General features: G+C 40.2%; 1 protein-coding gene across 1 annotated transcript in view; it reads left to right on the top strand.

Annotated features, from left to right (window-relative positions):
- The window catches only part of agap3 (ArfGAP with GTPase domain, ankyrin repeat and PH domain 3), a 213041-nt gene that overhangs the window by 65863 nt on the left and 127987 nt on the right, over positions 1–19191 (top strand). The window contains exon 11 of the mRNA XM_034183336.1: positions 5162–5333. Within this exon, the coding sequence (XP_034039227.1) occupies positions 5162–5333 (172 nt within the window). The remainder of the gene's footprint in view (positions 1–5161; positions 5334–19191) is intronic.

Below are 19191 nucleotides of genomic sequence, written 5' to 3' on the forward strand. Positions count from 1 at the left end.
GATGAAATCTAATACAATTCTGTTTAATGTAGACATTAATTTCATTCATTCATCTTCTACCACTTAGTCCAATTAAGGGTCGCGGGGGGCTGGAGCCTATCCCAGCAGTCATAGAGCGCGAGGCGGGGTACACCCAGGACAGGACACTAGTCTGTTGCAGGGCCACAAACAGACAAACAAGCACAGACACACCCACACACACACCTACGGACAATTTAAAGACTCCAATCCACCTAACCTGCATGTCTTTGGATGTGGGAGGAAACCGGAGTACCCGGAGGAAACCCACGCACACACAGGGAGAACATACAAACTCCACACAGAAAGACCACAGGAATTGAACCCACGACCTTCTCGCTGTGAGGCAACAGTGCTAACCACTAAGCCACCGTGCTGCCCAGACATTAATTTACCATAATAAATTAGAATAAGCAGAAAGGGGCATTTCTTACTTTGAAATACATATTTCATGAAAAACCAGAGATCTTCTTCAGGTTTTTGCCAATGTGCTGCACATTGGCTCTGCCTCTGCTCATCTTTTCTTCACCACATACAGTAGCAGAAAGTGCAGCATGTGTACAATAAGCCCAGAAGAAGCCAGCATAAATGGCATCACGTAACTGTCTGAACTGGCATGATCGTATTACCAAATTGTGAACTGACAGTAAAGTTCAACTGGGTACATTTATCCGTTATTCTGCCGACCACTGTTGGACATGTTGATTTAGTTATTACATCACAAAGTTCATGTTTCTGTGATCTAGTCTTGCGATCACCTCGTGATGAACTTTGAAATTTTACAAGAGATTGAATATCTGGACGTAAAAGCAAAACAAGAATAACTCATCCGATTAACAAGATTAATCCAAGATTTGTGCAAATTTGGTGAGAATCCGTGAAGTAGTTTTTTGATGTAATCATTCAAAGCCTATATAAAGTGAAATCTTGATCCAGAATTTGGACCGGGATCACCTCCAAACATTAATGGAGACTTCCATGGCCTAATATCTATTTGTGGTGAAAATTTCATCAAAATCCGTGCAATAGTTTGGACGTAATCCTGCTAAAAGCCAGAGAGACAAATAAATAAACGCCAACAATTTTATTACATCCTTGGCGGATATAATAACATTAAAATCGAGCCATTGACCAATTCATAGTACAAGTATAACTGGAGCAATGCAAGGGTCCATGTATCTTTAAGTAGATTTGTATTGATTCTTACACCTGTAGTACATAAGCATTATGTGACAATGTCACATAATTAATTTATGCAATAAAACTCAAAAGAAGCTTAAAGATTTCCATAAACAGATCAACACATATTGCAAGTATTGTACTGTGCAAAAGTTTTAAGCACATTTGCCTTGCATGAAACATAAAAATGATTGAAAACTGTGAAGCATATAATTGTATGTAAACTTGAAAACGTGTGACCACATGTCGCCTTTAGGGCCCTGTCCCACTGGTGTTTAGGAGGATTTGCGTATGGATTGTGCACAAAATTGGCCCATATTCGCCAAACATCTGCAATATCCGTGTAACATGCTTGTATGAGTCGGCCGTCATCCGAACATGCCCGTGATCATCCACAGAGGCACGCATGTCCGCAGCCAGGATTTTTGAGTAGCTCAAAAATCTGGATGCGGATAATATCCGCCTTACATACGCCATATATACTCAATTCATACACAATACATACTCACTCTATGCGCTGTATATCTGCCGTTAACCGCTGATATCCGCAACTGACGGGGATTTGCAGCTTGGCAGCGGACCGGGACAGTGTGTAAAACAGATATATTGCGTGCCCATCATGTCCACATCACAAACTAAAATATGTTGTAGCGAATGCATACAGATTGGCCACGAATAAAGCGTTTTTATTACATCTGCTTTGCATCTGATTTGCGTACAATCTGTGAATGCATAACAAACATGTCACGTAAACCCAAAGTACTATATGTGGTAGAAAGCAACATACCTGCCAGTCAGTGCCGTCCGGCTGTGTAAATCCACAAAGACGTAGCTGCTGCAATCCAGGACTTTTATTTAACACCAACAAAAGGAAGAGTTGCTGTTTAGCCACAACTCACGCTGAAGTCTGTTTTCTGTGACACTCTCAAAAAAACAAAAAACAAAACACTGTCTCACACCCCGAGCGGCTTCCCCCCTCCCGCTCCCCAAACTCATGAACAGTTAACCCTCGCATGACAACACTCTGGATCAACTTGTCCAAGTCCAGCAATTGCTCCAGAGGCTGTATTGTTGGTATGAATAGTGATGCCGAAAGGAGCAAGTGTGCTTTTTTTATGACCGCAATACAGATGCCGTGCATGTGCAACACGTGCGCGATGCATTCATAATACACCCGTAATACTGCCGTGATAATCTCAATGTGTCGGATCAGTTTCCTCACTACATGCGTTATATAACCGTGATTGTTCATCATATATTTGCTATATATTATTAATATATCCGTAATTCATACTGGGACATTTGTCATTTTTGGCCATTTTTATTGCGGACGAAGGGCATGAAGGGCATCCAGCATAAAACGTGCCAAATCAACATGCGGATCCACCTTGGATCTGCTGTGGCGGCCCAGAATTAAAACAAAAGAGCAGCTGAAGAAACCTTCTTTTACTGTGCGCTACTTAAAATCTTGTCAGCGATTGAACCATCTAATAAGCTAACTAGCCTTGACCAGACCTTGCCATGATTCCTCAAGGTAGCTAGCTTGTCTAGTTAGCATGTCTACCTACATCTACTCTGTTGAGAGTGTTCGTGAGCAAGTAATGTATTTTGGTAATACAGTAAAACTCGCATATATTGGATTCAGATGGACCAGCAAATTTTGTCTGTTATAATCAAAATCCATTATATGTATAAAACGGACAAAATCTGCTATATGTATAAAACTGACAAAATTAATTTTTTCTATGTCCGCTGTGGAGTGGTACCTTAAAATCGTGAAACCTGATTTATTATCAGGTTATTCAGCTGTACTTGATCCTTTAAAATTCTCTGCCGTGTCTTTATGTAATTTTCCACAGTAACAGCGGCTTTTTGTGGATTTATTTGTCCGTTAGTGAGCTCCACTTCTTTATGCAATCATCAACCTCCAAACCAACGATATGATACGTACAATTTTCCTCCATAAATTGCATATCATCTGTGCATCTTTTTCTGACTCTGTGTTGTGAAGTTGGTCATATTTGCGGACTTTTCTGCCAAAGGTATTTGATCCGTGATCGCAATGTAATCGGCGGGTGCACTGCAAAAGCATTTAAAATATGATGGAAGAGGAAGGAGTGAAAACGTAAAAGTGACCAATCATAGCCCTTGCGGTCTCAGCCATTTAGCAGGTGCACATCAGGATCTGGGGAGGGTTTGCAGCCCCGCAGAGGGCTGCGATCTAAAGCGGTTTGGTTCACCACACCCATGGATATGTGTGAAATGTAACACCATATTACAGTGCAGGCAAGCAGCATTTTGTTAAGAATCACCAGCCTTGAATTACACCATGCTTCGTTTAGGTCTCATGTCTGAGCACGGTTTGAAAAAAATAAATGGAGAGTCTCTTAATCAAGGAAATACGGTACCCACTTTCCTCAGATTGGTGAGTATCAGTGTTGGGCACATCCAGACTGCTCTGTCTGGTACATGCAAGGGTTTTTTTTTTTTTTTTTTAGGAAAATACATTGTGATTGGACAGGACGTTTTGTCCGATGCGAGTGAAAATCCGTTATACAAAATGCGTTACATACGGTGTTTATTACATGGAAAACCATACTAAAGCATTTTGCTTTTGGCCGCTGAGTGCAAATATCCGGTTAATGCGATGACGGCTTAGGCGAGTTTTACTGTATGTGTTAATTGAGTAATGTCAGACTGATATCCATTTAGCAGTTTTACTGAATAGTTTAGCTTTGCAGTTGTGATGTTAGATATTTGTGTGGGGGTGATTAGCATTCTTTGGCACAACAGGTGGAACGAGTCACTACATCGCCAAAATTCTAGTCCTGCAGGTTTTTTCTAATATATAAATGTGGTTAAAATTTGGCATTGCCAATCCATAGAGTCATCACAACAAGACTAGTCAAATGTTGAACGCTGGACTAAGAGAGAGGTGAACCTAGCTTGTCGCCTTGTTGTACTGACAGTGTGTTAGTGGTTTAATTTACAAGCAGTTATTAGTAGTGCGTTGCTGTGCTACAGTGATGTATGCAATTGAGTGAGCAGGCCATCACTTGATCATTACAGCTATTACAGGTCATCGGGGCAATCTTTGAATCTATGGAACTGTTGACTTACGGAGGGAGGTGAAATAAGAGACAGTTACATTAGAACGTAACAGCTCGAGCTCATTTTGAGCAGTGAAGCAGAGAAGGATTAAGAAGGGGTAGGAGACGAGAGAGATTGAGAAAAGAGAGAGAGCAAAAGAAGAAGGGAGGGAGGCAGACTGAGAGTGGAAGAGGGGAACCTTTAATTTCGCAGTCAGCCAAGCCATCCACACAATCACCTTCTGTTAATTCTATCTGCTACATCAATTAAATTGTTTGTAGAAACTAATTGAATGTGGCTTAATCACACATCTTAATAGCTTTGCACGCTTCGATCTGGCTGTTAATTCCTGCAATAAAATGAAATGAGAGCGCTCACTGGGTAATTAGCGAGGAGGCTTGGGAAAGAAATGAGTGCTTTATGACATGGTAATAAAGCAGAGGAGGCGGCAGGGGGACGGCAAAGGCCAAGCTCGCCTCTATCTGGGTCTTTTTCTGCTGAGCCCAATGATTTTCACCTTGGCTTCCCACATTTGGGCGGTAGTTGCTTTAAACCGAATCAAATTGAAAGCGAATGAGACTGTTTGCATTCATTAAGCCTAACATCTCGCTGTTTGGAGAGTTGGCGTGGGCACAGGTGATATATATAATGGCTTTACAGTCATTTTTCCACTATCACACGCCCCGAGTGAAAGATAGGTTGTGACTAATGGAGATGGAAATTGAATAGTGTTTTAATTTGTTTTTCTTTCTATAATTTCTGGAGTCTTCTCGATCTGCTTTGTGTGTAATCAGCTGTCTGAATTGAGGAAAATTTAAAGTGATAATGGAACAAGAGTGTTCACCGTTCATCATGTTCTGAATGCTTTCTTCAGGACTACATGCAGAATGTGCACGGGAAAGAGATTGACTTGCTACGGACAACAGTCAAAGTTCCAGGGAAGCGACCGCCCAGAGCTGTGGCCACTGTTGCCCCCACCGCAAGTCCCAAAACCAACGGGCTGACCAAAGACCGCAGTGCTTTGCAACTGGGCATAGGAAGCACAGGTAAGAGTCTCTGCCTTGTTATGAACCGAAATCGAAATGCCAGAACAGTTGTCCCCCCTCCTCAGTGACATAACAGGATGACGGTTACCCAGTCAGCTCTGTCTTTCTGTTGGTTAGTCTACAGGATATGTCTCAAAGGAATTAACAGATCTTGAAACATTTTTTATGGAAAGATCATTCAAAGCTTCACTGAATAAATTTTCTACCTTGGTGTATCTGCTCCTTGGCTGCCTGCCAGACCAAAGTTGAGTTTCTGCTTTGCAGTGCCCCTGGTGCCATATCCCCATTTCCTCAAGTTGCCTTTTCTGACTGTGATCTACTTCATGGCCATTAAACCCTGCGCAGCATCATCCTCAAATGGCCACCATCATGCTGATGTGCAGACTATCAAGAAATTCTTTAGAAAACAGGAGGTGACTTGGATTATCAGGTCAGGTCTGGGAGCATGCATTGGTGGAAATGCATGGAACCGCATTTTGTTCTGGATGACAACCACCCAGGCAGACAACAGGTCCATCCCCACCACTCAAAAGAAACCATCTATCTGCCATGCTGCGTGAAGCATGGCCATGACCAGGACCATCCCCTTAGACTCCTCTATTTGCAGGGGTCCTCGAAAACAAGGCATCTGCATGCAAGAGCGTGTACTGAGAAACGCACCAGATTGCCAAATTGTAATACACAAATAATGAATGTTTGAGTTCAATGGTATGAATATTTCATGAAGTGAAAGCTGGAACATACCATTCAACGAGCCTCGTTGAATGGTATGTTCCAGCTTTCACCGAATTAAGTATTCATTGAAATAATGTAAAAACATTCATTATTTGTTTTATATAACGGCTAAAATAGATGCTTTTCATTTGATATTTTATTAATTTCTAAACAACAGAAAAGGAACTTACATTTTGGTGTTCCACTGCTGCTAAAGCCAACACGATCTTTAAACCGGGGTCCAAATTGTGACGTGTAGTCCGGTGATGCTGTGCACTGACTTTTCATCTGAACAGCTCTTCATGCATCCAGACGGTTTACAACGGAGTGGATTTTGTGTGTGTGTGTGGGGGGGGTATGTCATGTTACAAGAACAAGCACCGTCAGTTAGCTCAATCAAATCGTTGTCCCGCATGCACACGCATACTCACACAACCGGGACAGCACTTGTGCGCACATTTACTACTACTACTACTACTACTACTACAAAAAAAAGACAGTGCAGTGAAAAAAGTCAATTTTTTCATTCTAACATCCTGCTAACAGCCTCCAGACGGCTTATAGTGCAGTGGATTTGTTTTGTGTGTGAATGCGCGTGCGTACATGTGTGTGTGTCTGTGTGTAAGTGTGTGTGTGTATGCAGAATGCAATTGTACCAAACATACGGAACCAAATTTGCACTCTAAATGGAACCAAACTGCACTCTAAATGCAATGCAACACAAATGGGACGAATAATCCATGTCACGTGACATATAAAGCACCAATCAAATGACAAAGATCCACTCAGCTGTTATATCAATCAATCAAGCAATTTTTTTATATAGCGCCAAATCACAACAAACAGTTGCCCCAAGGCGCTTTATATTGTAAGGCAAGGCCATACAATAATTATGTAAAACCCCAACGGTCAAAACGACCCCCTGTGAGCAAGCACTTGGCTACAGTGGGAAGGAAAAACTCCCTTTTAACAGGAAGAAACCTCCAGCAGAACCAGGCTCAGGGAGGGGCAGTCTTCTGCTGGGACTGGTTGGGGCTGAGGGAGAGAACCAGGAAAAAGACATGCTGTGGAGGGGAGCAGAGATCGATCACTAATGATTAAATGCAGAGTGGTGCATACAGAGCAAAAAGAGAAAGAAACAGTGCATCATGGGAACCCCCCAGCAGTCTACGTCTATAGCAGCATAACTAAGGGATGGTTCAGGGTCACCTGATCCAGCCCTAACTATAAGCTTTAGCAAAAAGGAAAGTTTTAAGCCTAATCTTAAAAGTAGAGAGGGTATAATAATTGATATTCCCTCCCAATGCAAGTAATACACTGCATGCACAAACTATTCAGAGTGCTTCATTTTTTTTCTACCTTTTGTTATGTTACAGCCTTATTTCAAAATGGAGTAAATTAATTTTTTTTCCTCAAAATTCTACTCGCAACACCGCATAATGACAAGATGGAAAGTTTATTCAAAATATGAAATTAAGAAATCACATGTGCACAAGTATTCACACCATTACATCACCAGTGCATCAATACTTTGTTGATGCACCTTTGGCAGAAATTACAGCCTCAAGTCTTCTTGAATATGATGTCACACGCTTGGTGCACCAATCTTTGGGCAGTTTTGCCCATTTGTCTCTGCAGCACCTCTCAAACTCCATCAGGTTGGATGGGGTGCGTTGGTGCACAGATGTTCAATCAGATTCAGGTCTGGGCTCTGGCTGGGCCACTCAAGGTCATTCACAGAGTTGTCCTGAAGCCACTTCTTTGAAATCTTGGCTGTGTGCTTAGGGTCATTGTCCTGGTGGAAGAAGAACCATCCTCCCAGTCTGAGGTCAAGAGCACTCTGGAGCAGGTTTTCATGCAGGATGTCTCTGTACATTGCTGCATTCATCTTTCCTTCAATCCTGACTAGTCTCTCAGTTCCTGCTGCTGAAAAACATCCCCACAGCATGATGCTGCCACCACCATGCTTCACTGTAGGGATGGTGCCTGTTTTCCTGCAAACATGACGCCTGGCATTCAGGACAAAAGTTCAATCTTTTTCTCATCAGACCAGAAAATTGTGTTTCTCATGGTCTGAGAGTCCTTCCGGTGGCTTTTGGCAAATTCCAGGTGGGCTGCCATCTGCCTTTTACGAAGGAGCGGTTTCTGTCTGGCCACTCTACCATACAGGCCTGATTGGTGGATTACTGCAGAGATGGTTGTCCTTCTGGACGGTTCTTGTCTCTCCACAGAGGAATGCTGGAGCTCTGACAGAGTGACCATCGGGTTCTTGGTCACCTCTCTGACTAAGGCCCTTCTCCCTCGATTGCTCAGTTTAGACAGGTGGCTAGCTCTAGGAAGAGTCCTGGTGGATCCAAACTTTTTCCATTTAGGGATGATGGAGGTCACTGTGCTCATTGGGACCTCAAAGCAGCAGAAATGCTTCTGTACTCTTCCCCAGATTTGTGCCTCAAGACAATCCTGTCTCAGAGGTCTACAGACAATTCCTTTGACTTCATGCTTGGTTTGTGCTCTGACATGCACTGTCAACTGTGGGACTTTATATGTAGACAGGTGTGTGTCTTTCCAAATCATATGAATCAACTGAATTTACCCCAGGTGGTCTCCAATTAAGCTGTCTCAGTTGGCCACCTCACTGTGTGTGGTCTGTTTGAGGTTTCTTTCTGTGTGTGTGTGTGTGTGTGTGTGTGTGTGTGTGTGTGTGTGTGTGTGTGTGTGTGTGTGTGTGGTGTGTGTGTGTGTGTGTGTAATATATATATATATATATATATATATATATATATATATATATATATATATATATATATGCAGTTGTGCTGAAACATTTACATACCCTGGCAGAATTTTTTACTCTTTTTTTGGGGGGCATTTTTCAGAGAATATGAATGATAACACAAAAACGTTTTTTCACTCATGGTTAGTGGTTGTGTGAAGCCATTTATTGTCAAACAACTGTGCTCACTTAGTTGTAATAAACACTTAAAGTCACTTATATCCTCCAACAATCACCAACTGAAAATGTATGTAGATCCAGAACTGTTTCAATGACATATTCAGAGAGGGGGTAATATTAATGAAATTGTAATATTTTTAGAAATAGGGTGACAATATGCAGTAATCCTGTTAATCCTGGTGCTCTGTTCCAAAATTGTTAGGTCATGGCAGAGTTATATGTATTCTGACTACCTTTCTAGCTGCAAATGTGATTGTTTTTGAGTTTTCATATTTTGAGATGTAGAATTATATATTCTGTTCTTTGTGAACATTCCTGTTAATACAGAATAATGATTAGTTCGTCTGCCTGTTTGTGACTTCGGAGTTGAGAATTGTTGTTGTATTATTGAAATTAATTATAATGTAATTCACTTGTGTATATCTATATCTAATGGTTCCACAATTAGGTTTTATTGCTATAGTCATTTTCTCTGTCCTCAGTCTGTGATTAATCATTAAAATTAATCCCAACAGGTTAATTACCTACTTTATTTTTTATTTTTCATTTATGCAAATTGACTGCTTCATACTATACAGAATACTGACTTACTTGGCATCTAAGAAAAATCTATTAATTTCCTAAATTATTGTACAGGGAATGAAGCATCTGATTGATAAGAGAAATTATAACATTTGTAATTATTTTGTTATGATAATTAAGGGGGTTTTCCAGTGTATTCCACAACACCAAAAACAAAAACGTTTGCCCTTCAGCATATTGGTACACGTCCCCATCATGTTCCAGGTTTAGAAATGGCAAGTTCCTCCCTGAGAGCTGTACCGGAGGCTGCTGAGTGCATGGCAAGGGTTAGAAAGGGGAAGCCAGTGATTACGATTAGGGAATAAGATTCAGAGTAATTAATACTAATTAGCAAAGTCACTCCCAGAGGGGAAGCTGGGGTCCTTCATTGGATGTGAAGTGGGCATTATGTTGCTGTCACTTGGCTTGACTGGTTGAGAGTGGGTACAGTGCCAAATGCGGATCAGCAGGGACCATTAGCACTGTCCGGACAGGTTACTGTTAAACACGGTCAAGGCTCTGCCATGGCTCCCTGGCTGACTGGGTTAATCACTCAAAATCACAGAAAGTATAACAGTTTGTAGAGCAGAGGGCAGACGATGGAGGTTGTTCCGTCGCCACACGCTGTTCACCTTGAGCTCTAAGTTAAGGGGAGTCATTAGGGTAGATGAAGACCTGCTCTTGGGGCCCTGACAAACAAACCAGAACTAGTTTAGGGATGGCTGCACCAACTGGGTTTTGTTGTTCTTTGAAAGACTCCTCAGTGACAAATTCCCAAGACTTTCCATCCCATGACTTTCCTTCCATTTGTGCATGAGCGAACAATGGATGGGAGATTTTCCTTAATCTCCTTTTATGGAAAGAAAGGTTACAAATCACATCAGATCTCTCTCCGGTTGGAGGGCCCTCTTCTGATTATACAATTGGGATTTTGATTTCATTAGACATGCAATTGATGAAAGGAACAAAGGGGCAATTTTTCATTATGGCGTCCAAATCACAAGCCTTGTCTTTGCCTTTGGTAATTCATTCATTCCTTAGATCTGAAGACCTTTATAATCACTGGAAGAAGAGGGATGGCGACACAAAGGAGGAGGGGTGGAGTGGAAGTGAGACAGAGGAAGATGAAGAGAAGCGGTTTAGAAGACGGGGAGTAAATGAGAGAACGCATGCGCTCCTGAGTTTGCCAGGCGACCAGGTTTAATTCTTCTGCTGGGCGCAAAGCGGAACCATTTTAAATATGATCCTCCCGTTAACATGCATCCCACCGTGTCACCAGCGACAGATACACTGTATCAAAGTATTAATGGGCCCAGTCACTTTTAATCAATCTTTCAGGAGAGAGATGCATGTGGAAGAGGTAGAGTTTTCAGGAAATAATATGCTTAGCTCATTCTCTTTTCACTCTTCTTTGCATTTTGCATTCTTAATTTTCAGCACCATGTGTAACCACACTGACCTCTAGTTCACAGGGTCAGACTTTTTTCCCCTTGAATGTTAAATGCTACAGCCATCTGCCTTTGAGCTCAAGAGATGCCAGGGTAGAGTTTATGGAGTCATGAGGGCTCTGGACAGAGATGTTTTGTGATGCCAGTACCTTTGCAGGAAACAAAAGACCGAGTGTTCAGAGTCCTTGTGCTTCTGGTCTTGCTACATGATTGTGAGACTTGGACATTAACTAGTGAATGAAAGCAGTGACAGCATCTTTGGCACTGGGTCTCTTCAGAGGATCCTTGGGTAGCTGGAATGACTGCGTCATTATAACAGTTACTTCGGAAGACCCAGGATAGGTCTACCAGTTGTATTATGAAGGAACCCCCTACAAAATTTTGGCCATGTAGTACATCTCGCTGCGCATGATCTAGCATGCACATGCCTCAGTTTTGTGGAACCCAAAGGCTATAAAAGGCCAAGGGGATGCCCACACTTCACCTCACTGCAACACATACAGTAGATGATTACGTTTGAGAGGTGGATGGGTCTGCCTGGATATATAAAAACTCTTTTTTACTACATTTCAAATTATATATTCAGAAATAAAAGGTATTCACTCATGCTTTCTTATTTTTCTCCTTTTATTTAGAACCTTTGGGGACATGTTTAATTAATACCTCTGGATTCCAAGAGTATTTTCTCAATTTTGCAATACCTTCAGCAAGTTCCCTTTTAAGGTGCTTGCCTATAGTATAATGCTAATGTGTTGCATATCAAAATGTGCAGAAGAATCTCATCTTTTTGAATAGGAGACATATAGCTACAACACTGTTGAAAAGATATAATTTGGCTCTGAATCTGAAAATATGAAATGGGTTTTCAGAAATTCTTGAAATCTTTAGTGAATATACATTTTTATTCATGTGGACAAACTGTTTTGGCATTAGAAAAAGGTTTACGAAAGCCTTTCAGTCAATGGTTGAACATGTAAAAAAAAAAAAGAAAAAAGCTATTCTTCAACTTTAAAAACATATTGTCTTTACTGAACTTTTTATTGCATTTTACAACTGAATAATAATAATAATAAAAACCTTCAGTTTTTAATATCACGGAACTGAAAAACAAAGGAAAAAAATATAAATATAAGTAAACTGGATTTCAAACTGAACTGGGGTGCACTTATCCACAAAAACTAAACTGTTAATTTTTGAATGTTTCACAGTGGTGACAAACACAGCTCTGTAAACGTGGGGATCTTTTTTATATATATATAAAATTTTATTTTAAATCAGTGTTGTTGAAGCCTTTAACTGAGTTTTCTGCATCAGCTCCTCTGATCCGAGGCAAAGCTGCGTTCTGAAATTTGATACCCAACTGCACGGCGAGTCCACTTGCAGTGAAGACGCGAAAAGTCTGCTGGGCTTTTAGTGAGGAGCGAATGCATATAGAGTGTGCCGGATTTCACGCCAGGCAAAATGAGAGCAGTTTTCACAACTGAATACAACACCACGAAATAAACAATAGTGCATAATATGAAACAAGAGACATTTTTATACTGTCATATGATGCATGTTGTTATCGCACAGCTGTGTCGTGCGGTGAGGTGGATGTGATGATGTACGGCACCAGCGCATCCTCCCCAAACCTGATCTGGATTATTACAGAAAGGGTTAAAATAAATATATTAACTTGACGCACACGTGTCAGAGTGTATGAATATGACCGGATTCGTGTGTGGCATCAGCGTCTGGTGTAGAAAGGATGTCTGGGCGTTGGTCGAGATGATGATCATGATGATGGTGGATTACACAGCCGCAGATGATGTGCTGCCCGGCCCACATTAGCATGAATGCTTCATTATCTCACTACTTGTACATAATGGCAACAACTCCACGGCAGGGTCAGGCCTCGTCACGGCTCATCAGCCCACCGACGGCCCGGCCTAAAGAGAATGAGAAGCAAGGCAGCGCTGCTCCCCGCTAATCCATCGCCTCTACTTAACACCCCAGATAGCCTGCAGAACACACAGTGGGTTTTCTTTTAATCTCTTCATACATGCACTGTAACTCAGTAGCTCTTTGTGGTGATATTTTGCTGCCTTATTAAATCTTTCCACATCCTAACATCTTTGACAAGCAGCACCATGTAGAATTCATTTTTGTTTTTGTTGAACAAAATGTTCATAAAGAAATAAAAGTTGGAGATTTGAATTAAGATTTTGTTGCTGAAAGTAAAAAATGCTTTAAAATGAACAAAATTATTTCTGTGCTCCAAAGTCATAGGCAGAGGACTATTAGGAAATGAAACAATGCTTGGTTCAGTAATAATAATAATTTGCATATTTTACATATGTTCTTTACTTTTTCTGTGCAACATTATTTTAAAATACACTCAACAAAAATATAAACGCAACACTTTTGGTTTTGCTCCCATTTTGTATGAGATGAACTCAAAGATCTAAAACTTTTTCCACATACACAATATCACCATTTCCCTCAAATATTGTTCACAAACCAGTCTAAATCTGTGATAGTGAGCACGTCTCCTTTGCTGAGATAATCCATCCCACCTCAAAGGTGTGCCATATCAGGATGCTGATTAGACACCATGATTAGTGCACAGGTGTGTCTTAGACTGTCCACAATAAAAGGCCACTCTGAAAGGTGCAGTTTTGTTTTATTGGGGGGGATACCAGTCAGTATCTGACCACCATTTGCCTCATGCAGTGCAACACATCTCCTTCGAATAGAGTTGATCAGGTTGTCAATTGTGGCCTGTGGAATGTTGGTCCATTCCTCTTCAATGGCTGTGCGAAGTTGCTGGATATTGGCAGGAACTGGGGCCGTGCATTATCCTGCTGCAACATGAGGTGATGTTCTTGGATGGCACAACAATGGGCCTCAGGATCTTGTCACGGTATCTGTGTGCATTCAAAATGCCATCAATAAAATGCACCTGTGTTCTTCGTCCATAACAGACGCCTGCCCATACCATAACCCCACCGCCACCATGGGCCACTCGATCCACAACATTGACATCAGAAAACCGCTCACCCACACGACGCCACACACGCTGTCTGCCATCTGCCCTGAACAGTGTGAACCGGGATTCATCCGTGAAGAGAACACCTCTCCAACGTGCCAACGCCAGCGAATGTGAGCATTTGCCCACTCAAGTCGGTTACGACGACGAACTGGAGTCAGGTCGAGACCCCGATGAGGACGACGAGCATGCAGATGAGCTTCCCTGAGACGGTTTCTGACAGTGTGTGCAGAAATTCTTTGGTTATGCAACCCGATTGTTTCAGCAGCTGTCCGAGTGGCTGGTCTCAGATGATCTTGGAGGTGAACATGCTGGATGTGGAGGTCCTGGGCTGGTGTGGTTACACGTGGTCTGCGGTTGTGAGGCTGGTTGGATGTACTGCCAAATTCTTTGAAACGCCTTTGGAGACGGCTTATGGTAGAGAAATGAACATTCAATACACGAGCAACAGCTCTGGTTGACATTCCTGCTGTCAGCATGCCAATTGCACGCTCCCTCAAATCTTGCGATATCTGTGGCATTGTGCTCTGTGATAAAACTGCACCTTTCAGAGTGGCCTTTTATTGTGGGCAGTCTAAGGCACACCTGTGTACTAATCATGGTGTCTAATCAGCATCTTGATATGGCACACCTGTGAGGTGGGATGGATTATCTCAGCAAAGGAGAGGGCTCACTATCACAGATTTAGACTGGTTTGTGAACAATATTTGAGGGAAATGGTGATATTGTGTACGTGGAAAAAGTTTTAGATCTTTGAGTTCATCTCATACAAAATGGGAGCAAAAACCAAAAGTGTTGCGTTATATTTTTGTTGAGTGTATTTGGCATTAAGCATTACCCTCAGGATCACCTAAATAACACTTGTGCAACACTCAGTATTTCATCTGAAGTTTCAGCCTGTAATTTCCACTTTTCGGTGTCCGTCCTCGATCTCCTGCAGCTGTACAAGGGATCTGGGCCTGGCTAGAGCTGCTCATATTGTTCTTTTAATGCCACAAGCTGATTATTTCTCCACTGTAATTACATTATCATTCCCTTTATGCAGAAGTGGTCTGTGGGGACTAATGGGTACATCCATGTATAATTCATTATCATTAGCATCTAATTTGACAATTAGACATGATTGTTGAATTTTAAATATCAGTCCAAGTTGTGACATAGTTATTTAAGTTTTTTTTTACAAAAGCCATGAGTCAAACTTCACCTTGACAAGAAAGAAATATTCATAATAAGTCTTTTTTTCAGGAATTAACTCTTGAATTAATTTCTGCTATAAAAAATTATCAGTTTAATATAGTTTTTTTTAAGGGGTTTTTCCCCTCCATTGCTAAATGGTTCTTCACCTGATTTTAATTTGCTTGTGGGTAAAATTCATCTCATGTGGCCTGTTTTTCGACAACAAAGTTTCCAGTTTTCTTTTTGAATCCCCTACTCGAGCGCTTGCTCTGTCCCTTCCCCTTCTGCTCTGATTTCAGCATGCTAATTTAGTCAGCGCTCCTCGCATGATTCCCTCAGCTTTCTCTCCTATTCTTGCTGCGTTTCTGCTCCCCTCCCCTCTGGGACCTGAAGATTAATATTCCTGGGCCCAACAAGATAATTACTGATACTAATTAGACATGATTATGTGAATTTGATACACTTATTACTCTAGATAATGAGTAGGACATATTATCCTAACAAGCACCCGTGCCGCTTAGTTTACTTTACACACAGCCCACGTTATATATTTTTTTGTTATCGTCATCTCAATCCGAAACTGAGATTTTTTTTTGTTTTTTGTTTTTTTTTGTAATCTGGAGCAAATGTCATGATCTGTGGTACCTGTAGGATATATAAGTATGATTAAGAAATTAGGAGATATATTTTTCTCAAAGCAAAGACTTTGAAATTTTAACATGTCATTGCTTGAAATGATCTACAGCATTATCTTGTAAAGTGTGAATCATTTCTCTTAGTAATGATTACTGCTTTAAACAGTGCCACTGTCAGCACTTTGGGAATAGAAGTGAGCGACATAAACTAATTTCACTGATTTATCATTATATTTTGTCTAACCCATCCTTCCTGATTGCAAGAAGATGAGCTCTGGTTTACTATGATTACCAAAATTTAATTAATTAGAGAATAAAGGATTTTTTAATGATTGGAAGGTATTATGCTGTTATTGTTTATAATAATGATAATATGTTTATTTTCTTTATATATTGTATTTTAAATGCATTTAAAAGTGCTTTTACAACACTGATACAATAAAAAAAAATTAACTGCGATCACAAGAGTACAACAAAATAAAATTTTTTAAAAAGGGTAAAATTTAAGTAGAATTGGTAATATATAAGACCATTATCATAAGAGTGGCAAATATTGTGAAAGATGATAACATGGACTCAACAATCAATACCCAGATCAATAAAAATCAGGAAAACAGAAATACAGACAGATACAGAGCAATGTGACTCATGAGCCATAGAGGACAGATGTGCTCGTAGTCTGGCTTTAACTTACTCAGAGTTCTTTGCCTAATTTCAGAAGGAATATTTATCCACAATATGAAATAGGCAAATAGCAGGTGAGTTCTTTCTCACCTTTAGAACAAATTGTAATACTGCAGTTCGACAGTGGAAAGCACGGAATGTTATGTAAAGCCACAAGATCCATGAGGTCGGAAGGCACAGTACCTTTCATTATTTTATGTCAACATCTGAACCAAAAAAATCTTGTTGTGCCTGCACATGGAGCAAGTGAAATGATGCCAACCACATCCATAATGTGATCAGATTTGCTCCCATTTATAAAAACGCAATGCTAAAATACCCTCAGCCGTATGAGCATTTTGGTCTTCATAATTTGCAGTTGTTCAGTTGGTATCCCAGTGCAAAGTGTGTGTGTGTGTGTGTGTGTGTGTGTGTGTGGTGTGTGTGTGTGTGGTGTGTGTGTGGTGTGGTGTGTGTGTGTGTGTGTGTGTGGTGTAGTGTGTGTGTGTGTGTGTGTGTAAATGAATGAATTTACTCAGCACACACATACTTAACAAAAAAAATCTCGTAAAACACAAAACAAAAAGCTCAAACAATTTTCCAGTTTTGTGCGACTGAAAGGGTGTAGGCAGAAAAAAAAAGCCAAAATACCCACCCCTTTTACCATTTACTATATATATATATATATATATATATATATATATATATATATATATATACACATATATATATACACACAGTAGTGTTCAGAATAATAGTAGTGCTATGTGACTAAAAAGATTAATCCAGGTTTTAAGTATATTTCTTATTGTTACATGGGAAACAAGGTACCAGTAGATTCAGTAGATTCTCACAAATCCAACAAGACCAAGCATTCATGATATGCGCACTCTTAAGGCTATGAAATTGGACTATTAGTAAAAAAAAAAGTAGAAAAGGGGGTGTTCACAATAATAGTAGCATCTGCTGTTGACGCTACATACTCAAAACTATTATGTTCAAACTGCTTTTTTTTAGCAATCCTGTGAATCACTAAACTAGTATTTAGTTGTATAACCACAGTTTTTCATGATTTCTTCACATCTGCAAGGCAGATAATTTTGTTGGTTTGGAACCAAGTTTTTGCTTGTTTACTAGTGTGCTTGGGGTCATTGTCTTGTTGAAACACCCATTTCAAGGGCATGTCCTCTTCAGCATAAGGCAACATGACCTCTTCAAGTATTTTGACATATCCAAACTGATCCATGATACCTGCTATGCGATATATAGGCCCATCACCATAGTAGGAGAAATATGCCCATATCATGATGCTTGCACCACCATGCTTCACTGTCTTCACTGTGAACTCTGGCTTGAATTCAGAGTTTGGGGGTCATCTCACAAACTATCTGCGGCCCTTGGACCCAAAAAGAACAATTTTACTCTCATCAGTCCACAAAATATTCTTCCATTTCTCTTTAGGGCCAGTTGATGTGTTCTTGGCAAATTATAACCTCTTCTGCATGTCTTTTATTTAACAGAGGGACTTTGTGGGGGATTCTTGCAAATAAATTAGCTTCACACAGGCGTCTTCTAACTGTCACAGCACGTACAGGTAACTCCAGACTGTCTTTGATCATCCTGGAGCTGATCAATGGGTGAGCCTTTGCCATTCTGGTTATTCTTCTATCCATTTTGATGGTTCTCTTCCATTTTCTTCCATGCGTCTCTGTTTTTTTTGTCCATTTTAAAGCATTGGAGATCATTGTAGATGAACAGCCTATAATTTTTTGCACCTGCGTATAATTTTTCAGTCTCCAATCAACTTTTTAATCAAACTACGCTGTTCTTCTGAACAATGTCTTGAACGTCTCATTTTCCTCAGGCTTTCAAAGAGAAAAGCATGTTCAACAGGTGCTGGCTTCATCCTTGAATAGGGGACACCTGATTCACACCTGCTGTTCCACAAAACTGACGGACTCACTGACTGAATGCACACTACTATTATTGTGAACACCCCCTTTTCTCCTTTTACTAATAGCCCAGATTCATAGCCTTAAGAGTGTGCATATCATGAATGCTTGGTCTTGTTGGATTTGTTGAGAATCTACTGAATCTACTGGTACCTTGTTTCCCATGTAGCAATAAGAAATATACTCAAAACCTGGTTTAATCTTTTAGTCAGATAGCCTACTATTATTCTGAACACTACTGTGGTGGTGTATATTTATATATAGTTATATATATATATATATATATATATATATATATATATATATATATAGTTATTTACATTATTTATTAAGCTCCTAGTGTCTTATTTACAATTTGTACATGTTTAATCAAGCCCCTCTACTTTGTCATGTGATAATTTCACAAATGCCACAATTGACATAAGCGTTTATACTTTATTGCATTTGTTATCTGTATATCATTGATACATTCACCTCTGTGTGTTTTATATTGATGTTGCAGAATAAATTCATCAGTCATCAGTCATAAACAATATTTTATTTACATTTTAATGGCATTTGCATAAACATGATTTTTTTGACGAGTGGAAGTTAGCTTTGAGTTAACCGAAGTTAGCGTTCACACTGTCGCCTGCAAGATGTCTTGTAAATCACTCTAGAGGTGTTATCAAGTTATAAAAACAGCATTTCTTTCTCATAATATATGAGAGAGAGTTATATTTATACAG

This window comes from Thalassophryne amazonica, chromosome 12, assembly GCF_902500255.1.
Source record: "Thalassophryne amazonica chromosome 12, fThaAma1.1, whole genome shotgun sequence".
Lineage (NCBI taxonomy): Eukaryota > Metazoa > Chordata > Actinopteri > Batrachoidiformes > Batrachoididae > Thalassophryne > Thalassophryne amazonica.